At 48.2% G+C, this 27,895-nt stretch overlaps 1 protein-coding gene across 2 annotated transcripts; it reads left to right on the forward strand.

The window, feature by feature from the left end:
- The first annotated feature begins 3,747 nt into the window (after nucleotides 1-3,747).
- On the forward strand, nucleotides 3,748-27,150 carry LOC143823159 (endothelin receptor type B-like). Of its 2 annotated transcripts, XM_077309149.1 has the most exons (8): nucleotides 3,748-3,915; nucleotides 8,080-8,606; nucleotides 15,418-15,530; nucleotides 16,067-16,271; nucleotides 18,365-18,514; nucleotides 20,241-20,374; nucleotides 21,262-21,370; nucleotides 23,863-27,150. In XM_077309149.1, exons 2-8 carry the CDS (start codon nucleotides 8,151-8,153, stop codon nucleotides 24,010-24,012), a joined length of 1,317 nt encoding a protein of 438 aa, XP_077165264.1. In that variant the 5' UTR covers nucleotides 3,748-3,915; nucleotides 8,080-8,150; the 3' UTR covers nucleotides 24,013-27,150. The 2 variants fall into 2 exon arrangements, with proteins under 2 accessions (XP_077165264.1, XP_077165265.1); XM_077309150.1 differs by lacking the exon at nucleotides 18,365-18,514.
- Nucleotides 27,151-27,895: the final 745 nt, after the last annotated feature.

Here is a 27,895-nt window from a genome sequence, read left to right on the forward strand (position 1 = left end):
ACTGTGGACCACTGCTTTGAAGCTTGAAAAAGCATTGCAGCCATCGTGAAGCACTTTAAAAAAGAGCAACAGAAGCCACTGAAACAACATCCAATTTCTTCACTGATATATATGTGATTTGGATTAGGTTGTTCCACTATGATTTAGTTCACTGCTTTTGACTGACATGGTTCCCATGTCAGTGAGTTTGCCGTAACAGACCATCTGTTGGACTGAACCTGCCAGTACAGGATAAGCCACACCCCTAAGAAAATAAAGCCATTTATTAGGGTTGCAAGCTTTAATCAATTGTCTCACTGGATAATCCATTAAAAGCAGCAATTACAGCTTGGTACCTTGTGGAACGTCTCGATTAGTGCTTCAAAGAGTCCTTGATTGAGGAAGAAAATTCAACTTGGTTCTCTGCCACCTTTGCACTCTCTGGAAGCATACCCACATGGTTTGGATACTGCTGTGAACAAGCTAAGAAGATCTTTTGATTCTACTGGCACTAAGAAGCTGGCTCCACCACAAAAAAGAGAAGGCTGGTGTTGTGTATGAGTCTTAGGAGAACCACAGAACAGGAGCTGTGATCCAGACATTGGGGACTTGTAATCATATTGGTCTGTATGCAGGATCCGTCCTGCTACTGGGTCGTTTAAATGGTCCAATCCATTTGAACTGGGAAACTCGCACAGGGCCAATCGCAGGCCTTGGCAGGAACTCTGGACTGTATCTATCTTGGGGTGGTGGTCTGTTGAGTTCAGTTCAGTGGTGTGATCTTAATAAAGAGCTGATGGTTCACCCTATGAGGGACTCCACACCTTATTGAACCCACTCTTCAGTATCGACACCGAGGACCTTCAATACAGACACCGAGGACTTAGAGGGGATCTGATAACCATCTTCAAGTATTTAAAAGGCTGCCACGTAGAGGATGGAGCAGAGTTGTTCTCTGTTGCCCCAGAGGGACAGACCAGAACCAATGGGATGAAATTAATTCAAAAGAAATCCTATCTAAACATCCGGAAGCAGTTCCTGACACTCAGAGTGGTTTCTCAGTCGAACAGGCTTCCTCGGGAAGGGGTGGGTTCTCCATCTTTGGAGATTCTTAAACAGAGGCTGGAGAGCCATCTGACGGAGAGGCTGATTCTGTGAAGATTCAAGGGGGTTGGTGGCAGGTTACACTGTCAGCAATAGGTTTGTGGGTGTCCTGCATGGTGCAGGGGGTTGGACTAGATGACCTAGGAGGTACCTTCCAACTCTATGATTCTATGGCATAAAACCTCAGTTCAATATTGACGACAAGAATGGCATGCTGAGCTGGGTATGCAGCCCCAGCTAGCATCGACTGAATCACTGCGTTCCGAGCTTCCAAGGCGGAACTTCTGAAATCAGTTCCCGCCTTCTGAGGGAGAATCAGGGAGGTTGCTCCATCCTGCCTTCCAAGGAGGACCTATCACTACAGTCTGAGGGGGGATCACTGAATCACCCCGCTCCACCGTCTGAGGTGGCCAGCACATTGGCTCCTGTCTGCCATAGGATCTACATGCCAGTATCCATCATGGTGACCAGAGACCATATTGAAGAGTTTGATCCAACAGTCCTAGCCGAGTGGGAGTCCTGTGCTACCTGTCAGCCAATGACATCACAGCCACAGACAAGAAGTACAACCCGTTCCCAGCCTTTCTCCCCCATAGAGATGTACAACAGCACACAGTGCTTTCCTCTTCTGCAGTTTTATCCTCACAACAACCCTGAGGGGTAGGTTAGGCCAAAAGAATGCGATTGGTCCATGGGCGATTGGTCCATGGGCTCCAGCAAACTTCCATGGCAGGGTGGGGATTTGAACCTCGATTTCCATATCCTAATTGGACACTCTTCACTAGTACAACCCACTGGCTCTCTACACCACACTGATCTGCACAGTCTTGCAGTCGTATAAGATCTTTCTCATGCTCAGAACCGTTCTTTGATTGGGCTTCACAAGGTCAGCATTCCTGCTTCTGGAAATCATGAGCAGTCTCATTGATCTTTCCACTTTATCACTTTTAAAGATTTGGGGGGGGGGCTGATTCAGTTATTAGCAGAGCACCTGAGGAGGTCAGTGTGGACTAGTTCTTGTAGAAGCCACCAACCGTCATGACTTTGGACTACAGGCAGATGTGATTTTATGCCCCTCCCTATAACAAATTCATTCCTTGTAGAAAAAGAGAAGAAGAAGAAGAAGAAGAAGAAGAAGAAGAAGAAGAAGAAGAAGAGTTGGTTCTTATATGCCGCTTTCCCCTACCCGAAGGAGGCTCAAAGTGGCTTACAGTCGCCTTCCCATTCCTCTCCCCACAACAGACACCCTGTGGGGTGGGTGAGGCTGAGAGAGCGCTGATATCACTGCTCGGTCAGAACAGTTTTATCAGTGCCGTGGCGAGCCCAAGGTCACCCAGGTGGTTGCATGTGGGGGAGTGCAGAATCGAACCCGGCATGCCAGATTAGAAGTCCGCACTCCTAACCACTACACCAAACTGGCTCTTTGAGAGCCCATAGGGAGTCTGTGAATCTAGAACTCTTTCCTCTGGCCATCTACAATGCTGCGTGGAGGGGACCTTGTTGTGGAAGAATATGGAATCACGTGCAGTCCTAGGTAAAAGTATCAGCATGTGCCATTGCCTTATACTGGCTCAGTCCCATGGTCCATCAAAGAGAGTAACGTCTATTCAGACTGCCTGTGGCTCTCCAGGGTCTCAGGCAGAGGTCTTTTACATCAGGGGTAGTCAACCGGTGGTCCTCCAGAGGTTCATGGATTACAATTCCCATGAGCCCCTGCCAGCATTTGTAGTCCATGAACCTCTGGAGGACCACCGGTTGACTACCCCTGTTTTACATTACCTCCGGTCTGGTCCTCTTAACTGCAAATGCCGGGGATTGAACCTGGGACCTTCTGCATGCCAAGCAGAAGTTCTCTCACTGAGCCATGGTCCCACCCTCAAGGTGCAAAATTATGTTACTATCCAGTGAGAAGCAACCTGAGCCTATGAAACTGGCTGTTTTTCGGTGAAGGCGGAACAATGTCTTCTTTGTTCTAGCCATTCAGTTAGGAAAGGACGATTAAATATCCATGAAAAATATCTTGGACAAGTACTGGGCCTCTCTGCAGATGTTTCCCCCCCCCCCCCGGGGTAAGAGAGAGGCCCTTCCCTCCCTACTGATAATTACAGGTTTTCCCAAGAGCAGGATCAAGGCGACCCAGGTTCAGATTCCTGCTTTGCCATGAAGCTTGCTGGCCAGTCACTCAGGCTAACCTGCTCCACGGGGTTGTTGAGAGGACAAAATGAAGGTGGGACTCCCCACACACACCACCCCCAGCTCCTTAGAGGAGGAACAGGATGAACATTTAATCCATCCAGGCCCAAAAGTTTGGAAAGCGCTCCCATATTTTCAGTTCAGCACTAGTTAAAACATGTTTAGGGAGACCCACTCAGCCACAAGATCAACCTTGTGGTGGAGTCTGCCTGCCGTCAGGGCCTTCCTTTCTCCCCAGGGGTCTGTCTGCTTTTACATCCTCCCTCCCTGCTCTTTTCTGCCCGAAGCACACAACTTGTTTATGATTTTCCGCTTCCTCATGACATCTTTTCAATGTCTGCCCTTCTCTTCGGCCGCCTTTGTGTTCTGGTGCCCATTGGCTGCGGCGCCTGAGTCCAGAGGAGGGGCAGGGCCATAGAGCCTCCTATAACAACGGCCTCCTGGGTTCAGAAACACTCCTGCAAATGCCACCAGGCCGTGCATGACGGCTGTCTCTCCTCTGGCGCTCTGGGAACTGGATCATATCGGCTGACCTCCAGAGCTGGCCCGGCTCACCGTGCGTCAGAACTGTCCCAAGTGCAGCAGGATCCTTCTTGTGAATGAGCCTGAATGAACCTGGCCTCCACCTGGACTAGAAAGGTACCGGCAGGGACTTATCTTAGGGCCACCACTCACCGAGGATTTGTTCATGTATTTGAGATCTTTGTCCTTTCCAGATACCTAGTTTGGTGTAGTGGTTAGGAGTGCAGACTTTTAATCTGGCATGCTGGGTTCGATTCTGCACTCCCCCACATGCAGCCAGCTGGGTGACCTTGGGCTCGCCACGGCACTGATAAAGCTGTTCTGACTGAGCAGTGATATCAGGGCTCTCTCATCCTCACCCACCTCACTGGGTGTGGGGAGAAGAAGGGAAGGTGACTGTAAGCTGCTTTGAGCCTCCTTCGGATAGAGAAGTGGCATCTAAGAACCAACTCTTCTTCTCCTTCTTCTCCTTCTTCTATTGTTATGTAGAGAGGTTGTCTGTATTTGGTGCACAGGCAAAACAGCACATGCCCAAGATAAATCAGTCGTGCTCATATCTGCCATTTTATTTGAGGATAAAGGCTGCTTCTGGGGGCAAAGAGGACAGTGAGCATGCTTTAAAATTGGGGAGGGGTAGTTCTTTCCATACATCCATGGAGGGAAGGTGGGGTGGTATAGGCTGAACTTTTCATATCTCAGAAGCTAAGTTGGATCAGCCCTGCTTAGTAGTTGGATGGGAGACCTCCAGGGTAACTGCAGGGCAAGGCAGTGCCAAACTATCTCAGCTTCTTACTTGCCTTAAAATCCTTTTGCTGGGGTCACCAGAGATTGGCTGCAACTTGACAATTCTCAACTGATTGCTGAATACCTCTGATTAGAGACTAGTGAATACTATGAGCCATTTTTTTGCCATGCTCGCTCTGAGACCTGAAACTGCTGTGTCAGAGGTAACGAGACATCCAGTGGCTCTACCCAGAGAATTAGCTCCAGAAACAAAATAAAGTTCAAGCTAAGTGGGACAAGCCCATAATCTCCGTGGCTACACCAGAAGTCTGCCTGGGAACTACAAAGAAAAGCTTTCGATTTCCTTGGAGTAAACCCTACAGACCAATACAATAAATAATTATAATTAAGAAAGTTTTATCAGTCCTCTTTTTTTACATAATTAGTCCTAGATTAAACCAAACCTTCCATCTGGCTTCCAATCCAGTTTGCAAAGCAGAATGACTTAACTGTCCTGTTAGAGGTAAACAGAAGAGGTGGACAGAAGGAGTATATCCCAGTTCATTTTCCTGGACTAGTCGGCAGCTTCTGATTCTATAGACCAGGGGTAGTCAAACTGCGGCCCTCCAGATGTCTATGGGCTACAATTCCCATGAGCCCCTGCCAGCGTTCGCTGGCAGGGGCTCATGGGAATTGTAGTCCATGGACATCTGGAGGGCCACAGTTTGACTACCCCTGCCATAGACCATAAACGCCTCTTGGATTGCGTGTGCTGGGTACTGCATGCTGGAGGTCTCATTCCTGTCTGGGAGGTGGATTTTCAATGGTGGTGCATGCCATTGGGCTTCATCTGCATGGCATTCGTAGTACAAGGTGGCATGGAGTCCCAGCTCATCCCCCATGCTTTTCAGCATTGAAATGAAACTTCTAGAAGAGGTTGTCCAAAGATCTGATTGGAGTGGTGCACACCCTTCAGATAGATGGCACCCTTTTATCTACTTCGGCAGTAGCTGTGGATATCCACAGCAAGCTTGTGGGTGAAGGTTTTATCAAAACATGGGAATTGGTTGTTCACTCTGTGCTGGACAGGGCTCCATTCATCGGAAAGACCAGATTCGCACCTGTAGTTCACCACTGTGGAAAGACAGCACAAGTGAACTTTATTGTTTGTTGTGTCTTCTATAACCTTCCGTTGGCATGCCAGCAGGGAGACGGACGACCAGTTATCCATGCTCTCATAATATCTAGGATATTTTACTATGGTGCCACATACATGTGAGCCTGCCTCTGATTAGAGTTCATAACTGGTAAAAAAAAATGCTGTAGTCAAATTGTGAACTGGAACAACTATCTAGGGTAGAATTATTCTAATTCAACAAGATGGTTGACCCCTATAGATTATAGGAGGTCACCACTATCAATCTGCCACAATCCAAACTAGTACAAACCAGCACAAGACAAAAACTAGAAATGTCTACTAGCTATGTAGTGTTGTTGTTGTTGTTGTTAGTTGCGAAGTCGTGTCCGACCCATCGCAACTCCATCGACAATGAACCTCCAAGCCTTCCTATCCTCTACCATTCCACAAAGTCCATTTAAGCTCACACCACCTGCTTCAGTGACTCCGTCCAGCCACCTCATTCTCTGTCGTCCCCTTCTTCTTTTGCCCTCGATCGCTCCCAGCATCAGGCTCTTCTCCAGGGAGTCCTTCCTTCTCATGAAGTGGCCAAAGTATTTGAGTTTCCTCTTCAGGATCTGGCCTTCTAAGGAGCAGTCAGGGCTGATCTCCTCTAGGACTGACCGGTTTGTTCGCCTTGCATTCCAAGAGTAGTCTAGGGATCTCCAACTTTGTTGAATCTGTGGATGCTGGGAATTTTGGGGAAAGCTAGTAAATGGCACCACGAGTTTGTGCTGGGTCTAACCATGAAACTGGAGGACGTTCGTCCACCAAGCACTATCCTAGGACTGAGGCAGCTGTGTTCAAAATGGTGCTCCTTGCAGACACAAAGGTGATGCCTCCTGAAAGCATCCTAAAGAAATGCCTTTTCTGAAGCATCTCTTACCCCAGTGAGATGGACAGTCTAGACTGGCTCTTGGCTGTGAAAAGCAACACTTGGGTTGGTGCAATGGTCCCCACTGGAACAACATGGGGGCATTACTATGGTCTATTTTATGTCTGTGAGCATGCTTTGCTTTTTTTTTTTAAATTAAATTTAAACTGAAGTGTAATTTTCTAACATTGTGATGTTTTTCTTTTAAGTTAAAACAATTGCCAGGTGAATGTTTAAAGCTCTAAACTGTCTAGTAGCTAAGGAGCTACTTGCTCCATCACTATTGTGTTATGTTACGTTTAAACCAGGGGTAGTCAAACTGCGGCCCTCCAGATGTCCGTGGACTACAATTCCCAGAAGCCCCTGCCAGCAAATGCTGGCAGGGGCTCCTGGGAATTGTAGTCCACGGACATCTGGAGGGCCGCAGTTTGACTACCCCTGGTTTAAACTAATGTTTACCCTTCTCTGCATTCCTCTCCTTTTGGAGATGAAGTCGTGACCAAGGAGAAGGCTTTTTTCCCTGTGGTAGCAATGAAACTTCAGCACTCTCTCCCTGAGCGCATATGCCTAGCATCAACCCTATTTAACATGTAAACACCAGTCATAACCCATTCTGTTCTCTACTGCTTTTAATGATTTTGGTCTGATTTTTGTGCTATTTTTATTATCTATTATTCCTTGCTGTGGCCAGTGTTTTTTTTTTTTTTAATTTGTATGATTGTATTGCTGTTTCTGTTTTCTAGTGTTGCTTAAGTTTTCTTTTGGTTTAGGCATGCACAGCTTACTTCCAAGTTTCACTGAAATCTAGTAGGTAGGGCTTTACTTTGAATGCTGTGCCTTTCTTTTTCTCTGATTTTTTTCCTTGGAATCACAGAGTATAAATTCTGCACACCAATGAGAAAAGGCCAATATTGTGTTCCAGTGTCAAAATGTCCTTTTTTTGCGTGCTGCACATTGAGATTACAATAATCTCTTTATTGGTCAGTTTTGCACTGGACGTTAATCATAGAATCATAGAGTTGGAAGGGACCTCCAAGGCCACAGAGTCCAACCCCCTGCATATTGCAGGAACTCACAACTACCTGCCCACACACAATGACCCCAATTTCATGCCCGCCCAAATCTCCAGAATCCAGAAATAAAATGTAATAAATGGCCGCCAGGCTGATGGTGCGTATCACTTCCAGGGAAACCTAGATGCGATGTCATGGCTCTCCAGTAGTTGCTGTGGGTTTTATGACATCCCTTCTGGATTTTCACCAAAACTCAAATTAGTGTTCCAAAGCAAATAATTCCACATAATAATAGACATAGAGCCAGAAAACAGGAGGAGATTATTTGAAAATACCAGGACATTCCTAATCGGAATATCGGAATATACTACATATATATCGCAACGCCGCCTGTAGAATATGCTTCTTATAGTCTTGAATCACGCATACAACAAATGTTGCAGATTCCAACACTTATAAACACAGATTCCTCATTGAATGTCTTCCTTCTACAGGTGAGATCAGGAGCTGTCTTTAGCACTGCATCCCTCCAGAGCTCTGATTCAGCCTCCATCTTTGGTTTCCAATGGGCCCTCTTCCACCTCCTCTTGCGTTCACCTCTTGCTTGGCATGCCTCATCCTAAGCGTCTCCAGCCAGACAGACAGTTTACAGGACAGCGCCCTCTCTATTGACGTCCTCAGCCAAGATAAAGCGTACAGCGCCCTCATCCAACCAGGTGTCTTCCTGGACTCCCAAGTCTCCTCCAACCAATCGGGAACCTTTCAGAGAGATGCCGTCACTCAGGCCCCACAGCTCTCAGTTATGTGTACAAAGCGGACGGAAATCAGGCAGGCCTTCAAGTACATCAACACCTTTGTGTCCTGCACCATCTTCATCGTGGGCATCATCGGCAACTCCACTCTGCTCAGGATCATCTACAAGAACAAATGCATGAGGAATGGGCCCAATGTTCTCATTGCCAGCCTGGCTCTGGGGGACCTCCTCTACATCCTCATCGCCCTGCCCATCAATGCCTATAAGGTAGGCACCCTGGACAAGGATGGAGAAAGGGAAACAAGGAACCATCTTGGGGGTGGGGGATCTTATCTTTCCTATAGATCCCTCTTTTGGAAATCAGGGCTAGGGGGTGTTAGATCGTACCCCACTGAGTTCAGTGGTTGTATCTCCTCATCCGGAGCAATGATTTGTCCTGCTTAAGTCCAAAATTTAAGTCCAGTGGCAACTTTAAGACCAGCAAAGGGAGAGGAATGGGAAGGCGAATGTAAGCCGCTTTGAGCCACCTTCGGGTAGGGAAAAGCGGCATATAAGAACCAACTCTTCTTCTTCTTCTTCTTATCCTAGGTATAAGGTTTTGTGTGTATGCTCACTCTTCAGATATAGTGAAACAGAATTTTGTTAATTGTTACATATAGATAACGAGAATAAATTAGCATACTGAGCCAAACTGTGGCTCTGCAGATGTCCATGGACTAGAATTCCCATGAGCACTTATGCTGGCAGGACCTCATGGGAATTGTAGTCCATAGGCATGTGGAGAGCCACAGTTCAGTCACCCCCGCTCTACGAGATTCCCCTTCTCCTCCCCAAATGCCACTTTCTTCAGGCTCTACCCCCAGGGATGCCAACCTCCAGGTGGGATCTGGGGATCCCCTGGAATTACAGCTCATCTCCAGAGTACAGATTCAATTTCCTTGGGAGAAATGGATGCTTTGGAGCAGGGGTAGTCAACCTGTGGTCCTCCAGATGTCCACGGACTACAATTCCCATGAGCCCCTGCCAGCATTTGCTGGCAGGGGCTCATGGGAATTGTAGTCCACGTACATCTGGAGGACCACAGGTTGACTACCCCTGCTTTGGAGGGTGAACCCCACTGAGATCCCTGTCTTCCCCAGGCTCCATCTTCAAATTTCCAGAGGTTTCCCGACCTGGAGCTGGCAACCCTATGCTCCCCACCCCCATAACTGTGACCAGAGAGGACATAACAATCCTACCCACCCTCTAATTTCCAGGAATTTTTCCAACTCAGATTTCCAGGTGTTTCTGCAAGTGGGAAATTCCTCTTTGAACCCCTTTGCTGCTATTTCCCAGACAAAGGAGCAGTACAGAGGAAACCCTGCTAGATGGCCAAGAGCCAGCGAGGTTGGTCAGATGGCAAAATGGCAGCCCGGCTAGGTCTTGCCATATGCTTGACTTGGTGGTCCCTACAGCAGGGGTAGTCAACCTGTGGTCCTCCAGATGTCCATGGACTACAATTCCCATGAGCCCCTGCCAGCGAATGCTGGCAGGGGCTCATGGGAATTGTAGTCCATGGACATCTGGAGGACCACAGGTTGACTACCCCTGCCCTACAGCACAATATCTCTGTGGGGCACATCTGTTTCAGGAAGCCCTGTTCAGAGTTTCAGTTTTGGGCCCCAGCCGAGGTGCCTCCTGATTAAAACTAGTCAGGAGGCATTTGGGCTAAGATCCCAAATAGCCGTGTGCATGTCTGGAGCAGTGGCACGGATCTTAGCACTGCAGGCTCACTCTGCCCTACCCCACGTGAGCCATGACATCTCTGCACATATCTTGCTCTGCTGGAGGGAGGAGAGACTTAAAGTTCAGCAGAGCCATTTATATTTTAAAGGAAGCGCAAAATAGGGAAGCAAGAGAGACCAGGAATTTGATCTGAGCACGATGCAGAGTTCTGTGATCCTTTTCTCTCTTTTTATTATTTTTAAACCCCCCAACGCAGACTGGACAGACTATATCTGGGGAGAGGAAGGGTGGGTGCATAAAGGGACCAAACACGTCCCTCTCTGGTTAGTTTTCTGTCTCAGAACTGCCTTTTCTAGCTATCTTTTCATCCACGAGACAAGGAAGCTACAGAGACCTTGAGGGGAAAGCCACTTGGGGGAGGTGATGCTGAGCTAGGAGAAAAGACTGGTGAGGAAGGGACTCGGCAGGTTCCCTCCTCTGGCCCCTTCTCAGCTCTGATGCCAAAGAGTGCATTTTGTAAAACAGCTTGTTTTCATCAGGGGAAATTATAGCCAGGAAATCAGTTGCAATTCTGGGCAAACTCCAGACACTACAAAGAGATCCTTCATCTATCTGTCTATCTGTCTGTCTGTCTGTTGTATGATATTTATTATATTTACTAGAAAATAAGCCCGCTGTACTCTAAGTACAGCGGGCGCTAGCGGTTAGTCCGCCCCCCCCTCCTGCGGCGCGGCCTACCTGTAGGAAATGTAGGCGAGGATGGCCGGAGTCTGACCGGCTCTGCCGGCTTCGGCACTGCCGGAGCGCCACTGCTGGGTCTTCCGGCTCCGCCGCCGCCGCCGGTGCCGAAGCCGGCTCCACTGCCTCTGGCGCCGGCATGCTGCAGCCCCGCCACTGCCGCCCCTCCCGGAGTTGGGGCCGCTGGCCACTGCTGGCTGTGCGGGGAGGTGTTGAGATGTCTTCTCGGCGGCCGTGGCCGCAGCTGCCGCCAACCTGCCCTGTCCTGTCCAAGGTGAAGCAGGTAATGGCGTGGGGCGGCCGCATGAGTTCGAACTCGGAGGGAGGGGCGGATCGGGAGGCGCGAAGCACCTCCTGATTGGTCAGTCCGGCGGCACGGGACCAATTGCGAGCCCAGATGCCGCCGGACTGACAATCGGAGGGCCCAATCGGCAGGTGCTTTGCCTGCACACTTGTCCACCTATTTGGTGCTCCAGGATGTTAGACCTTTTAAAAAAAATTCTCATCTCCGGGAACAAGGAATGAGGCGGGTGCGAAGGCGGGACAAGGCAGGCCCTCTCTAATGCATTTGTGCCTCCACACCTTCCCTCTGCTGGTTGCCTGCTGGTTGCTCTCCCTTCGTTCACGCTAAATAGGTTGGGGAATCCACTTTATGCGACTCCCCAACTAGTGCTTTAAAATGGAGGATGTAGCTGGCTGGTTACTGCCCAGATGCTGGATGTTGGCGACATCATATGGAGGGGCCAGAATATAATGACTACGTAAGGTAAGCATTTCACTAATGTCCTGAAGATTGCTTGTTGTTCCAGGGGAACTCCAGGCTCCACCTGGATGTTGGGAGCTTGCATCTACACAAACAAAAAGGCCCAGGTCTTGCAATCAGGTGTTTCCATTTTGATGCAAAATCACTGCTATGAACCTTGAACAAGATGGTCAAGACATTAAAAAGTAGGACAGAGAGTTCCAGTTCTTTAATAATATGTCCTGTTATGCATTCTCCCTGTCTAAATGTCTATGCATAGGCATAGAATCAATTTTTCTGCATGAGCTGAGTCTAATCCAAAGTAAACCAGTATACTAATTAGATTACCAGCAGAGGGGAATGGAGAACTCTGTGAACTAGCAGAGGGGTCACACTTTCACAAATGTTGCTGAAAGTTTGAAATGCTTGTTTTTGTGGCTTCTGTCATTGAGATCCTGTCTAACCTTTGGAAGTGAATTGCATATCTCTTATTAGGGAAATGTACATATCCGGAATGTTTACTCAGGTGGCAGAACATTGTTTCTGAAAGGTAGTACGGTTATTCCTTTGGGGACAGCACAGCTATGGCTGCCAAAACTTTTCTGTTCCATTCAAGAGTTTTTGAATGTTGATCTGCAAGTTTCATGAAACCAAACAGCACGAGGAAACATCGACGGGCTCTTGGGCCTCGTATTGGGGGCCACTGCAGCAGCCCAACATTGAGCTCTCACTGAATTGCATGGGAAAAGTGCTTAGGTTCAAATTTAAACTTATTTAATTCAAATTTATTTAATACAGCACTGCAGTCAGATAAAACAGGTAGCAAACGACACTATGCAGCAGAAATTACATAATCTGGGAACAGATACAAACATTTTAAATATTTAAAATTGCATGGTTAACAGGTACATTATAAAAAAATTGCATAGTAAAATTCCTCTAAAACACCTTTAATTAAGCCTTAGTTGTCTTTCCCGTGTTTTATCCATGTGAGCACGATATTTAGCAACCTGCTTAATAATATGGACCTTACTGTTCCACAAGAGAAATCTAAGGGCCATTTCGCACGGCTTCAAAGTAGCAGAATGGTTGCTATTTGGAAACGCTACTAATTTGCCATAACCCACGACGTCGTAGACAATCTGCAACAATCCTGAAACCAATCAGCAAAAAGCGCTTCGTTGTGGCGCTTTCAGGGGAATCCAGAAAAGTGGATTCACCCTCCGGATAGCGATACACTCCTGCAACCAATCTGCAACAGTAGCGCTAAAGACCTGTGCGTTACCATTGTTGCTGGTTCTTCAAAGTCCCTCCCCCTGGCTCTCTCCTCCAAACTTCCGGCGAAGCGATCGCCATTTTTTTTTCTCCGAGCGAGCGGGGATAAACGCACCGGCGAGCCTCTTTCTGTTTAGAGGCTTCCCTGGCTTCAGTCCTTCACCTTTAGTCACTAAGCACAAACCACTGAAAAGCCCGTTTGCTGAAATAAAGTCCCTTTATTTTTTACAAATAAATTCAGCCGAAAATCGGGCCCGTGAGAGGGGGGGGGATTTTTTTTTTATCACTCGAGGCAGCGTGCAAACGATCATACAATCAAACGACAGCTCACATTAGGCAGCTGGATGGGTCTCTCCGTAGCAACGAATCTACCTAGATTCGTTGCTATGGGTCGTTTTTAAAAAAAAAAAACCTTTCTTAAAGGGAAAGGGGCTGTTTGGGAGCATGCTAACGGCTGCCCATTGGCTGCTTGACGGCCAGGGGCGGGACGAGCTTGGCCATAGCGCTTCCTTTCTAGCGATTTCTGCCGAGACCGAAAGCCTGTGGGAAACGCTAAAAAACGCAACTGATTCCACTACAAAGGCAGGTATGCATAACGACGAATTCCACTATTTTAAATGGCGATTTTTCATTCCGCAAACAATTTGCAACAAAGATCCCTGTGCGAAAAGGCCCTAACTTTTCCTTTGTCTGAGCTTTTGGAGAAATCCCTGAGTAATGGGAGGATAAATTTATTTCTTGCAGAGTTGAAAGTAGGGTACCATAAGAGCACATGTTCGGTTGACAAGTGTTTAGGTTTGCATTGTAACAAAATAATCAGTGATGGTACTTCATAGTGTTACAAGATTTCCCCCTTACATGTTGCTGTTCATATGTGCTGGTAAAAGACTCCCAGCTGTACATGTGAGCGGGCCAAGATTCTTTCTGTGTGATGTTTACCTAATGCTCCCTTGAGATCCTGCATATAACTAATGTGCCAGATGAAAATAATCTTGATATCCCATCCAGATTGCACCCCGCCCCTGTGTTTTATCAATGCATATGTGAGATGGGAAGTTATATACAGTGAAAGGCATATATAGTGGACTAAAAATCACAGCAAACGGCACACACCGAGCGCTCTGTGCAAAATTAAGAAGGCAGCACCCCAGACATGAGAACAACGGGAATTCTTAATGCATCTGTTAAGACTTCAGAAACCAGACAGATTATTGTGACATTTCAGTATCTGCATAGATATTGCAATGAGAAGTACTTTGGACTCTCCTGTTTCTCTGCCAGAACCCATTTCTTCGGCAAACAACGAAGACCCGTCAGCTATGAAAGCGACCAAACCAAAAGAAAAGCTGATGTGAACAAGTAAATATAACAAAATTCTTCTTTATTGTTAAGTTTCAAGAGCCAAAGAGCTAGGACAGGGTCTGGATTTACAAGTTTCGTCTAATTTTCTTAGTAGCTCTCTTCTTATCTGTAAACCGCCCGTGGCGCCGCGGGCGCCACGGACTAAATAAAACAGTAAGGGGTCCTGGGGCGGGATGAGTCCGGGATGAGGAAGGGTCCAGATTGGACCCTTCCTCATGACAGACAATCGGAGGGACTAATTGGCAGGCGCAAAGCGCCTGCCAATTGGTCCCTCCGATTCCAAGCCCCAGGAACTGCGAGCCGCGCGCAGCGCGGCTCGCAGTTGCTCCCAGCCTGACGCTGCGAGAGGCGCAAAGCGCCTCTCGCCGTGTCAGGCCACCGCCTGAGGGAGCCCCTGGCAGTCGCGCGGAGCGTGGCTGCCGGGGGCTCCCTGTCCGGCAGCCTGACGCCGCGAAGCGCCTCTCGCCGCGTCCGCGCGGCCCGATCCGTGGGGGTGACTTCCGGCTGCGGCCCGACCCGCGGGCGTGGCTTCCGGGCGCGGCCCGACCCGCGGGCGTGGCTTCCGGGCGCGGCCCAACCCGCGGGCGTGGCTTCCGGGCGCGGCCTGACCCGCGGGCGTGGCTTCCGGGCGCGGCCCGATCCGCGGGCGCGGCTTTCGGGCGCGGCCCGATCCGCGGGCGCGGCTTTCGGGCGCGGCCCGCAAGCGCAGCCAGAAGCGTGGCCGTGGCCCGTTGCCCTGCCGGTCCCCAGCCTAATAAAGGTTGGGGACCACTGCCTTAGCTGATGAGTCGCTGGAGGTTTCGTCTGCCTAGCCGATCAATTCGCTTACTCAAGCATCCCAGGGTAAGCAATTCTCTTAGTAAAGCATTCCCCTCCAGGAAAAGGCTAGCGCCCATTGTATTCCCACATACAATGGGCTTTGCCTCTAGTTTCCAATAAATCTATCATCTACAGCAGGGGTAGTCAACCTGTGGTCCTCCAGATGTCCATGGACTACAATTCCCATGAGCCCCTGCCAGCATATGCTGGCAGGGGCTCATGGGAATTGTAGTCCATGAACATCTGGAGGACCACAGGTTGACTACCTCTGTATGTTATACTATGCTTCTTAGTACCAACCAAACCACAGGTTTTGTCACGTAACGGAGGCATCCCAGTTGCCAAAATCAGTGTCTTCACGTCAAAACCTGTTTCTCGGCAAAGATGCCTGCTAACAGCCCACTTTCTCTCCTGCAGCTGCTCGCGGAAGCCTGGCCCTTTGGAGTCCAAGTCTGCAAGTTAGTCCCATTCATCCAGAAAGCCTCTGTTGGCATCACCGTCCTCAGCCTTTGTGCTCTCAGCATAGACAGGTAATGAACCCCCCATAATCTCTCAAGCTGGGGGAGTGCCTGCTTCGGCAGGTTAGGGTTGCCAACACTGGGTTGGGAAATACCTGGAGATTTCAGGGCTGGAGTCTGAGGAGGGAGGGGTTTGAAGAGGGGAGGGATTCAGTGGGGGATAATGCAGCAGCCTCTACGCTCCTGCCACATGCATTCAGAGCGGTATCAGTATAGATCCTGCAAATCGTATGTGCAGAGGTATGGACCTTGTGGCCAGAAGCCAGCACTTCCAGTTGCCTGGATGGAGCCAAGATGCATTGTTTGTGTCAGTGTGGAGCTGATGACACATAGATGAAGGCAGGGCTAGTGGGATGCACGGATGTGGGGGTGAAAGCAGGCCTGAGAACTAGTTTCCCAAACTTGCCTATTCATCCACCTGCCCAAGGAAGGCTGTATCTGGTTGCTTGTGTAAAATCTCCCGCCAGCCAATTGTGCAACCTCTACCAGGTGTCACATTGCTGATGGGCATAACTCCCTTTCTTGTGCTTGTCCTGGCGGGGTGGCAGGTACAGAGCTGTGGCCTCCTGGAGCCGGATCCAAGGGATTGGCATCCCCATGTGGAAGGCAGTCGAGGTGACTCTCATCTGGGCATTGGCCATCATCCTAGCTGTCCCAGAAGCCATTGCCTTTGACCTGGTGAAACTGGCGTACCGTGAAGAGATCCACTGGGTCTGCCTGCTGTCCCCCCACCAGGCAACCAGCTTCATGACGGTGAGTCCTCATTCTCGAACCTGAAGGGTCAATGATCTTGGCTTATCCTTTTACATCTCAGCCACTGGAGCATGGCATATGGGTCAGAAAGTTGGCAGTCATACAAATCCAATTATAAATAAATAAATAAATAAATAAATAAATAAATAAATAAATAAATAAATAAATAAATAAATAAATAAATAAATAAATAAATAAATAAATAAATAAAACTGAATGAATGAATGAATGAATGAATGAATAAAGTGCTGATCTCAGTGTGGAACTGAACTCCCCTTGCAAAGCTCAAGAGTTAGATGGGTCTGGAATGCAGAAATCAGTGCCAGGGGGTAGGATGGCACCTACCTTTGAATCCAATCAAAACCAAGTCCTGCTAGAACATGCCAAAGGTCCATGTAGTCCAGCATTGTGCTGTCCATGATGGTCAGTCAGCAACTGAAGTTCAGTGGGTATCATGGCCACAAATTGGCTGAATGCTCTTTTAAAGCCACATAATTGGTATGCAGTGCCAATGAATTACTGAGTGGGAAAAGGCCTTTACTTTGTCTGTCCTGGCCTTCAAACTGTCAGTTTCATTGGGTGATCCTGGCTTTAAAAGAAGAAGTAGCAGCATTGGTTTTTATACCCCACTTGACTTGTCTCTACTTTAAGGAGTCTCAAAGTGGCTTGCAGTCACCTTCCCTTCCTCTCCTCACAACAGATGTGGAGGAGCATCGGGGAATCAAACCACATTCTCCAGATTAGAGGCCACTGCTCTTAACCTCTATGCCAAGCTGGCTTAGTGTGGGAGATTGTCTCCACAGCTCATCCTCTCCCTTAGGGCCAAAGCACGCACTATACAGACTCGCCCCAGTGTACTTTCACCATAAAAAATAGCCATTTCCCAATCAAAACTGCTCCCCTGATAAACGAACAGAATGTACCTGCATTTTTTCTCTACCCTTGCTAACAAAAGCTGAAGATGGTGGTTGTTTCAACTGAGGACACGGCCTGAGGGGCCAATAGCAGACTGGGAATCTCACCACAGATCCCCAATGGACTGTGAGGCTCATGCCTTGAATAAATCTTTGTTGGTCTTAAAGGTGCCATTGGACTCTGATTTTGTTTTCTTGTGAGATAGGTGAGGCTAAGAGAGAGGGGCTGATCCAAGATCACCCAGGAAGCCTCCTGTGGCTGAGTGAGGACCCATATCTGGATCTCCGAGACCTAGAGACAGTATTCCAACCCTCTCCCACAATGCCTCTTGTGCGCGGACTCACTTCTGAGATTGCTGGGCTGGGCTGATTTCCGCCAGGCTGGACACAACCATTCCTTCCCCCAAATTATCAAGTACTCCTTTTATTCCAGGGTGCGGTTGAGTGGGCAGAAGGTCACGTAAGCTCAACACCTTTGGACAGCAAAGGTTGACAGTTGGTATAATGTACCAAGTGACAGCTAACAGCGTGAAGTTGATCAAACTGATCTAACTGACAGGTGCTGATCATGTGAGAAGTGTCAGGTGCACAGGAATGACACAGCACAAATGCTTCTATTGGCTGGATAGAAAGCTGATGCAATACTAGAGAAGGTTGCATGTACATAGGTTGTGTATATAAGGAGTGATGGGGAAGCTGTCTCTGTCTCTCTGAAATGCCATTGTGCGCGCAGCACTCTGCTGGATAACATGTAAATATTCTGTACATAAAAAGGTTAAGAAACCTACAAACCTGTGTTGCTTGTGTTCATCTGTCACATCGAAGTGACACACCACTACAACGGTTTCCGCTTCACAGCAACGCCAACACTCACTTCCCCCCTGTAGAGCAGACCCCCACCACGACTGTCACCATAGGAAACAAGAAGGTCGCTCCACTGAGTCTGCCCCACCAACCCAAACACTTTAACATTGAGACACATCAGTCCTCATCCTCTAGGTTAGACGGGAGCCACCCTGCTGCACCCTGCAGACCCAAGGCAAGCTCGGTGCCTTTCATTGGAGAGACAGAGACATTCAAGGGGATCCACAGACACCTGCCTGCCCCGGTGATACTGAGCTCTGTTAGTCTCCCCCTGAGAGGTCAGATGGCGCTTTTCACTCCCTCCTTTCTCCGCAGTTCTACAAGAACGTGAAAGACTGGTGGCTTTTTGGCTTCTATTTCTGCCTGCCTCTGGCCTGCACCGGTGTCTTCTATACTCTCATGTCGTGTGAGATGCTGAGCCAAAGGAACGGCATGAGGATTGCGCTCAACGACCACATGAAACGGGTGAGGAGCCCCAGCTAGGGTCTGAGGAGCAGGCCCTCTTCTTTGGTCAGGAAGAACAGGACCTGCTAAGCTGCCCTTAGGTCAATCTTGTCTATTCCGAACGGCAGCAGCTCCCCTGCGTGTAAACTGCACGGAGCTTTTATTCCAACCCCAGGTCGATTCAGTCCCTGCCCTCTATGCAGAATGCGATTTCCATTTGGATTTGGGCGATTTAAATTTTCCTTCTGCAGCAAGAAGGATTGATCCGGAGTGACCCTACCTTTATTGTGCGATATCTTAGAGTGCTTTTAACGCTCAATATTTAAAGGCTGTTTTGAATCTGCGCTCTCCTCTGTAGTAGAGGACCCGTGATTGGCCATAGGTGGTCATGTGACAAACCTGCCTTAAAGGAGAAGCCCCTAATTTCTCTCAACTTATTTAGGTCTTGGATTTTTTTTTCTGCCTTCTTCGATCCTCCTCCCCCCCCCCTTAAGAAAAGAAAGGATTTTTTCCTCTCTCCTCTGACTACTACTACTACCACCACTACTACAGTGGCTCCACCTCATGTTGGCTACAAAGAATGGCAGCAGCACAGAAGACACCCCAGACTCCCCCACCCTTGCATACCACAACGCAACCAACTCTCCCCTTCGATTTTTACACCCACAGCCTACCCACTGGGCCCCCTGGGCAGGGGCAGCCAGTTCCGTAGCTTGTGGCTAAGTCCATTAAAGTTGGATGGGGAAGGCCATGGACCCCTTCCAGACTCCCAGGGACCCCCCCCCCCAGGGGTCAACAGACCCCTGGTTGGGAATCCAAGTCCTAACCTGTCAGTCTTCTGACCCACATAACTGATGCTTTTGTTAACATCTAGTGCCCCAATTCCCAGACACTGTGTTCTAGATTAGCGATCCCCAACCTGTGGGCTGCGGACCACATGTGGTCCTTCGACTAATTGGAGGTGGGCCCCGAAGGACGCCTTCTCCCCCCCTTTACTTCATCCCCCCGGCTCTTTACAACACACTTCGGGTGTCATTGTCTCCCATCACTCCCAGATGAGACTATCTCGTTGCAGAGAAACAAGCTCAGGGTTCCCATTGATTTGTCATTGTCATGAGTTAAAATTTCCATGAAAATAAAATGTTCCTTATGTTCATTGTTGTGGCATGTCTGTATCTTATGTTGAAGGGATGTTTAAACATTACCATAGCGATCAGGGAGCGCTAGGGCAGTGGTTGAGAGTAGAGGAGTAAACTAACCCCCACCCACTGGGCCTCAGTAAAATTGTCAAGCGTTGAGTGGTCCCTGGTGATAAAAAGGTTGGGGACCACTGTTCTAGATGATTCGTTACATGTGTCCAGTGCATAATGAATGAGCTAGAAGTGCTAAGAAATGGAAACATGAATCTGCCTCCTGCTGCATCAGGCCATTATTCTATGGTGGTCAGTATTGTCCCTTCTGATTGTCAGCAGCTCACAAGAGTCTCCCATAGAGATCTTTCACAGCACCAGCCAAAGCCATTTCTGGAGATGCCGGGGATTGAACCTGGGACCTCCTGCATGTAAATCAGGTGCTCTTCCACTCAGCAACACCTCCTCTCTAAAAGGGAATAGTCTGAGGCTTGGGAAATTTGCTGCAAAGAATAGGGGTTTAAAAGTCTCTCCCCCGCAACACACAATCCAGTTGTTGTGTTGCATTTATTTATGCTTCTTCCATCAAATGCCACGCTTGTGCTTGTGCCTTCCAGCGCAGGGAAGTGGCCAAGACGGTGTTCTGCCTGGTGGTGATCTTTGCCCTCTGCTGGCTGCCTCTTCACCTGAGCAGGATCCTGAAGAAGACCATCTACAACCCTCAAGACGTGGACAGATGCGAGCTTCTTAGGTAGGAAGGCCATTCGGCACCTGGGGGTTTGTCCTTAGGCTAGCAGAGGCCTCCAAAATAAATGAAACTGAAGAATAAGGTTGAACTATGACTTCTTTAAGCAGCCGCTGTCTGACATTTGAAATTTGCCTCTTATTAAACTAAAGCAAGAAAGAGGGAAGTTACAGGCCAGTTGGGGAGGGGGTGTACTATATTAGCCAGCCTTGTTATCTGTCCAGTCCATAAAATCATCATCAACAAACAAGATTTTATTATTATTAGTTATATGTATTACCGAAGATCAAGCATTGCCAGGAAGTCGTAATGGACTTAGGGGTTTTTCAAAGCAGGCCATGTCCAGAGGTGGTTGACCTTTGACACTGCATAGTGACCCTGGGCTTCCTGCTTAGCTTCTACAAAGGTCGGACTAAACTAGGCTACTCAGGTGGCCGTGTTGCTAAGCATTATCTGCCTTCCTAAAAATCATCAGTGCTTCCCTTAGATGCATTCCTAAAAATCACCACTGAAAGCCAGCATATGCCAAGCTGTGAAGAGATAGCATTCCTCATCTTTCAGCTGTTCTGTTTAATATTGGTCAATCTGAAAGCAGTTATCACGTGATGTTAACTTCAGGTCATAAAATGCCTTGGAGGCCATTCTCCAGTCATTAAATTTCTGTTATGGAGAATGGATTCCCCACCCCCACCCCCACGTCCTGGTAGCAGCCCTATTAAGGTAAAAATATCCCAGCCAGATCTAAGTAAGAAGTCCATCTACCCAGTTTCCAGTCTGACCTTCCCCTCCAAAAATGAGCACTCTTACCTCTTGGACCATATTCTCTAGCAGCTGGCTCTTGGTCCAGCCTCCTCCTCCAGCATCTTCAGCTTCCTTTTGTCTTCCCCATTTAGCTTCCTCCTGGTCATGGATTACTTTGGCATCAACATGGCCTCGCTCAATTCCTGCATCAACCCTGTGGCTCTCTACTTTGTCAGCCGGAAATTTAAGAACTGTTTTCAGGTAGGAGAGAATCTGCTCTTATCAAGGACTGGGGGAGGAGGTGGCCTATGGAGTTTGGGAGCATGTGAACCCCAGCCATGTTTTCACTGGAGAATGTTCTTTCTTGAGATGGCCCCTCCTTGTCCCCATCCCTTCCTTTTTTGTGACCTCTGCACATGTGCAAAGCTTCCTACTCAGAAAGAGCACTTTGGGAATCAAACTTTCCCAGTGAAACATCAAAATGGGTTCCTTTGTATCATGGCACTTAGTATTTCTTGAACAGTGTTAGGTGGTCAAAGGGTTTTCCCCCCACATATTTATTTATTTAGAGGGCTTATACATGCAGAGCCTCTTGTGGCGCAGAGTGGTAAGGCAGCTGTCTGAAAGCTTTGCCCATGAGGCTGGGAGTTCGATCCCAGCAGCCGGCTCAAGGTTGACTCAGCCTTCCATCCTTCCGAGGTCGGTAAAATGAGTACCCAGCTTGCTGGGGGGTAAACAGTAATGACTGGGGAAGGCACTGGCAAACCACCCCGTATTGAGTCTGCCATGGAAACGCTGGAGGGCGTCACCCCAAGGGTCAGACATGACTCGGTGCTTGCACAGGGGATACCTTTACCTTTACCTTTATACATGCAACTTTTTAGCCCAAATGGGCTTCCCAAAAGGCTCAAAAATCAAAATTAAAATATAGAATAAAACCAAAGATCATAAAGCTGCCAGAAAAGCATCTTGTAATCCTGACAACAACCTTGTAAGGTAGGAAAGTATGATCTCCATTTTGTAAGTGTGCAGGGATGCTAATACTTGCTTGCCTAACACCACTTACAGTACAATCCTGGGCAGAGCTATGCCCTTCTAGCTTGTTCCACACACAATAGATAGTGCCCTTTCAATGCACTTTAGAAGTAGATTATCCTGTTCTGCACAGGAAAATCCAGCTGCCAAAGCACATTGAAAGTGCATTATCCTATGTGTGTGGAATGGGTGTCAAACTGATTACGATTCAAGTTTTAGTGAGCTCAGAAGTGAGATTTAGGAGGTATCCTGACATGTCACTCAGTCACTTAGCTCCTGAATTACACCTCCATCGCTTACAGACGCGTTGTGTGTTCCAGCTTGGGAAGTGGGTGTTTTTCTCACTTTCTCGCAGCAATTTGCCTTCCCAGGTTTTGCCTGCCTATCCTTCAATCTCTCTGAAACGTACTTTGTGGTCTTATTTGGGGGGAAATGGTTGCAGTGCTTAGTAGCACCCAGATTTTCTCATTGGCTCAAATCGGGGCCATCTTTCCTGCCCCAGTTCCCTTAGTCCAAACGAGAAAAATTAAACCAGTTGGCCGGTACAAAAATGTAATCTTTTTGGTTATAATTATTCCAATTTATTTTGTAGATATTGCCTTCATATCTATGATGTACAAACATAAACCAAAACGGGTTCCGGATAAACACAATTTTGTTTCCTTCCTCAATAGCCCGTTTTCAAAGTTGTTTTCTTCCTCAATGGTTTTTATCATATAAATAGTCCCTCAGGCTCAATTTTTCATGGAGGTTTCTTTACTGCTCTATGTTTATCCGGACCCCGTTTTGAAGGCAATATCTGCAAAATAAATTGGAACAACTTTAACCAAAAAGATTACATTTTTGTACCAGCCAATTGGTTGAATTCTTCTAGTTTGGATGATTCCATTCAGCCAGCCCTCTTTCGTACCCAGTTCCCTTAGTGGCCATTTCTCCTAAACACAGAAGAGTCTTTAAAAAAGAATCAGCAATTGGCAGCGTTATTTGTGTTTACAATCTCTACTTCCTTGGTGGTCTCCTGTCCGAATACAGCCATGGGCTACCCTGCCTAACTTCTGAGATCTCCTGAAATCAGGCCAACCTGAGCCACCCAGGTCAGAGCAATCTTCCTGTTAGCTTCTTCAGCTTTCTTTTTTTAAAGCCTCTAATCCCCCAAAGCCTCTTGTGGCGCAGAGTGGTAAGGCAGCCGTCTGAAAGCTTTGCCCATGAGGCTGGGAGTTCGATCCCAGCAGCCGGCTCAAGGTTGACTCAGCCTTCCATCCTTCCGAGGTTGGTAAAATGAGTCCCCAGCTTGCAGGGGGGGTAAATGGTAATGACTGGGGAAGGCACTGGCAAACCACCCTGTATTGAGTCTGCCATGAAAACGCTGGAGGGCGTCACCCCAAGGGTCAGACATGACTCGGTGCTTGCACAGGGGATACCTTTACCTTTACCTTTAAGTCCCCCAAAGATTCACATTTACTTGGCAGGGGGCCTCAACCCCAGGGAGGCTCACAGCTTCCCCATTCCTCTAACAGTGGCTGTTTCAAGGAGGGAGCTGTCTTCCAACCACAAGCCACACTGGACGAGGGCCTGGCTCACTTTCCTGGAGCATGGGGTGGGGGCCGCCTTGGGGAACAGCGTTCAGAAGAGCCGCAAGCGGCATGCCACAGAGGCACAAGTAGGTCCTGAGCCACTGCAAGCATTGTTCTGAACTCTCTCTGTTTTGTGTCTCCCAGTCATGTTTGTGCTGCTGGTGCCAGACACCGACCCTTGGCATCGTGCCGACGGATGACAAAGGCTCTGTTGGGAAGTGGAAGGCCAATGGGCAAGAACTGGGCCTCGACCGGAGCAGCTCCCACTTGAGTCACAAGTACAGCTCGTCTTAGGCAGGTGAAAGAACGAACGGCAGGTGGTCCATCAGGATGATGGAACTGACTGTCCTGGCCAGACCCTCGTTTTCTGGTGTTCCTCTTGAATTCCTCTGCTTTTCCCCCCACCTTCCTCCCATAGAAACCAAGATAATAGCCAGTTCCAAAGGAAACCATTCTGGAAGAGGCCTTGATCGCCTCTTATTCTCCTGGAGTTCCCCCCTCCCCACCGAAATATCAGAATAATTGCTTGGAAGGAAGAGAACGAAAGAGCCATCCAAGGTGCTACCTTTGGCTCCAGGATGTATGTGCGTAAAGGTCTGCCTTGCCACAGGCAACTTATGGTAACTCCAGCAAGGGGATTTCAAGGCAAGTGAGGTGATTTACCTTTGCCTTCCCCTGCAGAGTCTTCCTTGGTCAAGTAGCGACCCTGCTGAGCTTCCAAGATCTGATCAGATCAGGCTATACCATATTGCCTGCCTTCCTTTCCTGAATATCATCCAAAATCTTCTCCCTTCCATGAATGGGGGTACATGAAACCTGAAGCAACAGGCTGGCTTGAGTGGGATAGAAAGGAAAGGATACATCCAATGCAAACAATTCTCTCCTCGTTTCCTGAGTAGTAGCAGAGAGTTCCAGTGTGAACATAAGCCTGAGACTGCAAGCATTATCCATTATCCCCTTCCCTCCAAGGAGCTCAGAGTGGTGAACTAGGTGCCCTTCTTCACTGCTGTGTTTTCCTATTAAGAGAGAAGGTGACGGACCTATGGTCATCCACCAAGCTTCATGGGACATGGGGATCTGAACTTGAGTCTCTGCAATCTAGTCTTGACACTGTAATCCAGTGGTTCTCAACCTGGGGGTCGGGACCCCTTTGGGGGTCAAATGACCCTTTCACAGGGGTCGCAGCAGGGAAAGCAGCTTGGCCATGGGGGGAGGCTGCCACTGTTGCCCCTCCTCCTGAAGGCGCCCACCAATTTATATACAATTGATAACCAATTTAAATACAATCCTGAACAATGGATCTTCACACCATTGGTCAGTTTCGGTTTAATTTCTGTGAAAGAATCCTTGCATCATTTTACGGTTGGGGGTCACCACAACATGAGGGACTGTACTAATGGGTCGCAGTATTAGGAAGGTGGAGAAACATTGATCTAATCACTGCCAGGCCATTGAGAGAGGAGATGGGGGAGACAAAATTCCAGGAAAGTCCTTGGGGAACTGGGAAGCCAGATAGTCATGCAGGGTATTTCTATACAATGTCTGAGGTGGGTTTAGGTGGTGCGGGGAAGAAACCCAGGGCAAGTTGTTATCAGAGGGCTGATGGAGGCAGCCACTGGCTCTGGATTGTGTGGTAACAAAGGTATGGCAGGATAAAGAGGACACATCCTGAGCCAGCGCATCTCTCTGCTTTCCATGCTCAGAGGGCATTATGTTTGTTGCTTCTTTGTGGAGAGGTCTGATCTGCACCCCAACCTCTTCCATGTTTACATTCATTAATGTTTGAATTACAGAGTAACGGGTCCCAAATTTCACAGTCGTTTTGCAGGCAATGGAATGGGATGGATCCCACAAAGCATTTCTGCAGAGGGTAGAATGTCCACCTATGGAGCTCAACCCACCTATTCTGCCCCATTTGGGGGGGGGTTGTTTTGAACTGCAGCAGATAGGTAGAAACAAACAAACAAAAAGAAGTATTCTGCAGCCAGAAATCCTTCCATCCATAGATATGATTTGTGGGTCCACCCCTACATTCTGTTTTTTTCTCCCCAAACTAAATATTTTTTAAAGCTGCTTTCCCAATTCTGCTGTCTGGCTCCTGTAGCCTTGGGAGTCAGCAGAAGATGCATCAGCACTTCAGTTGCACTGAATCTCTGCTTTTGGGAAGTTCATGATTTCTGTCTATTGTCCTAATCTTTCCCCTTAGGGAGACATCCATTTGGGGATTCTGTCCATGTAAAGTGCTGTCAAATCAAAACTGACTTAGAGTGATCCCCAGCAAGGGGGTTTCAGAGCAAATGATTAAGCAGTGGCGATTGGCCATGACCTTCCTCTGCAGAGTCTTCCTTTGAGGTCTCCCTTCCAAGATGCTGTGTATGAAGTCAGCCCATTGGTCCACCAAGGTTTGGATGGTCTGATTCCCTGGACATAGAGGTCTCAGGCGGAAGTCTTTCACTTCACCAGTCTTTTTAACTGGAGATGCTGGGGACTGAACCCGGGACCCTCTACGTGCCATGCAGATCCTTGACCACTGAGCCATGAAGATGGGCACCCCAAGTGGCAAAGTCTGGGCGCCATTAAGGGTGATAGCGGAAGAGACAGATATGATAAATCTTGGGCATAATCCACACAGTTGTCATATGCAATCCTCCCTGATATTTGTATTAGGTCTTCAAAAATGTGATCATTTCTCCAAGGAGATTTGGGTAGTAGATCTGGTTCCCTTCTCCCCTCTCCTGCTTACTTCCACAGCCACCTTGTGAGGTTGGTTAGACTGAAAGTCTGTAACTGGCTCCAGTATACCAAGTGAGTTTTTGAGCCCAGCATTTATAACCATGATGCCATGTTGAATAAGGTGGCACATCAGCACAGATGATAGCTCAGGCCCTTTGGAATGGCTGTCTCGGGAAGGGGCAGTGCCTGGATTTTCTTTGCCTTAGGCACCAAATTGGCTCGTGGTCCAGGCCGCTTCCTTATACAGCTCAGGTGTGCAGGGAACATTCCTCATTCCTGCCAAACCAGAAGTTCATTTTGCATGTGCCACATGTTCCAAATGAGACCATCTGGCCTAGGCCAACAAGCAGGCGGTGCGGTGATGCAGTTATTTTTATGATCCCTACCTCCCCCATCCAAGAGCCTCTTGAGGCGCAGAGTGGTAAGGCAGCAGACATGCAGTCTGAAAGATCTGCCCCTGAGGCTGGGAGTTCAATCCCAGCAGCCGGCTCAAGGTAGACTCAGCCTTCCATCCTTCCAAGGTCGGTAAAATGAGCACCCAGCTTGCTTGCTGGGGGGTAAACGGTAATGACTGGGGAAGGCACTGGCAAACCACCCCGTATTGAGTCTGCCATGAAAATGCTAGTAGACATCACCCCAAGGGTCAGATATGACTCGGTGCTTGCACAGGGGATACCTTTACCTCCCTCATCCAATGTGTGCTGAAAAACCATAAGTGAACTGGCCTCCTTTAAGCTTAGTGGACCCAGTTGTTAAGGAAAGCTCTACCCTCTGCCATCTTGTCTGCAAGCCTCAAATCTCCTTGAGAAAGAAATACCAACAAAGTATTAAAACAAAACTAAAATTAGCTGCAACCAGCCAGTTCCTGCTGTCCTCATTTGCGCCACCAATCCCATTTGGGCGAAGCTTCTTTCCCAAAGAGAAAACACCAGCTTGGAGATCACACAGTTAAAGAAACAATGGTTCCAATTTTAACATGGACAACCTCTCTCAATTCCTGACAATTTATCTCATCTGCTTGCCCCTCCTGGGTTCCACCCAACTGGTAAGCCCCTAAGAGGGTTATGTTTTCCATACCAAGCAACCCAATCTTTGATTATTTGGGATTTTTGAGAATCTTTGCTTCTTCTAGACTCACTGGTGTATTGTTTATCCCCTACGAGTGTATATATTGTACAGAAAGCTGCTTAAAAACTGGGGTTTCAGTGAATTCATAATTGTGGTGGGAGTAGAGCAGACAGACGAACAATTTAACATGCACGATGCAGTCAGCTCTAAACCTACACTAAGGAAGGAAATGTTACCAGTAAACAGGGAAAGTAACTACTTCCTTGCCCCACATAATATGGCCAGTGTGGTGTAGTGGTTAGGAGCAGCAGCTTCTAATCTGGTGAGCTGGGTTTGATTCCCTGCTCCTCCCCATGCAGCCTGCTGGGTGATCTTG

This window comes from Paroedura picta, chromosome 13, assembly GCF_049243985.1.
Source record: "Paroedura picta isolate Pp20150507F chromosome 13, Ppicta_v3.0, whole genome shotgun sequence".
Classification (NCBI taxonomy): domain Eukaryota; kingdom Metazoa; phylum Chordata; class Lepidosauria; order Squamata; family Gekkonidae; genus Paroedura; species Paroedura picta.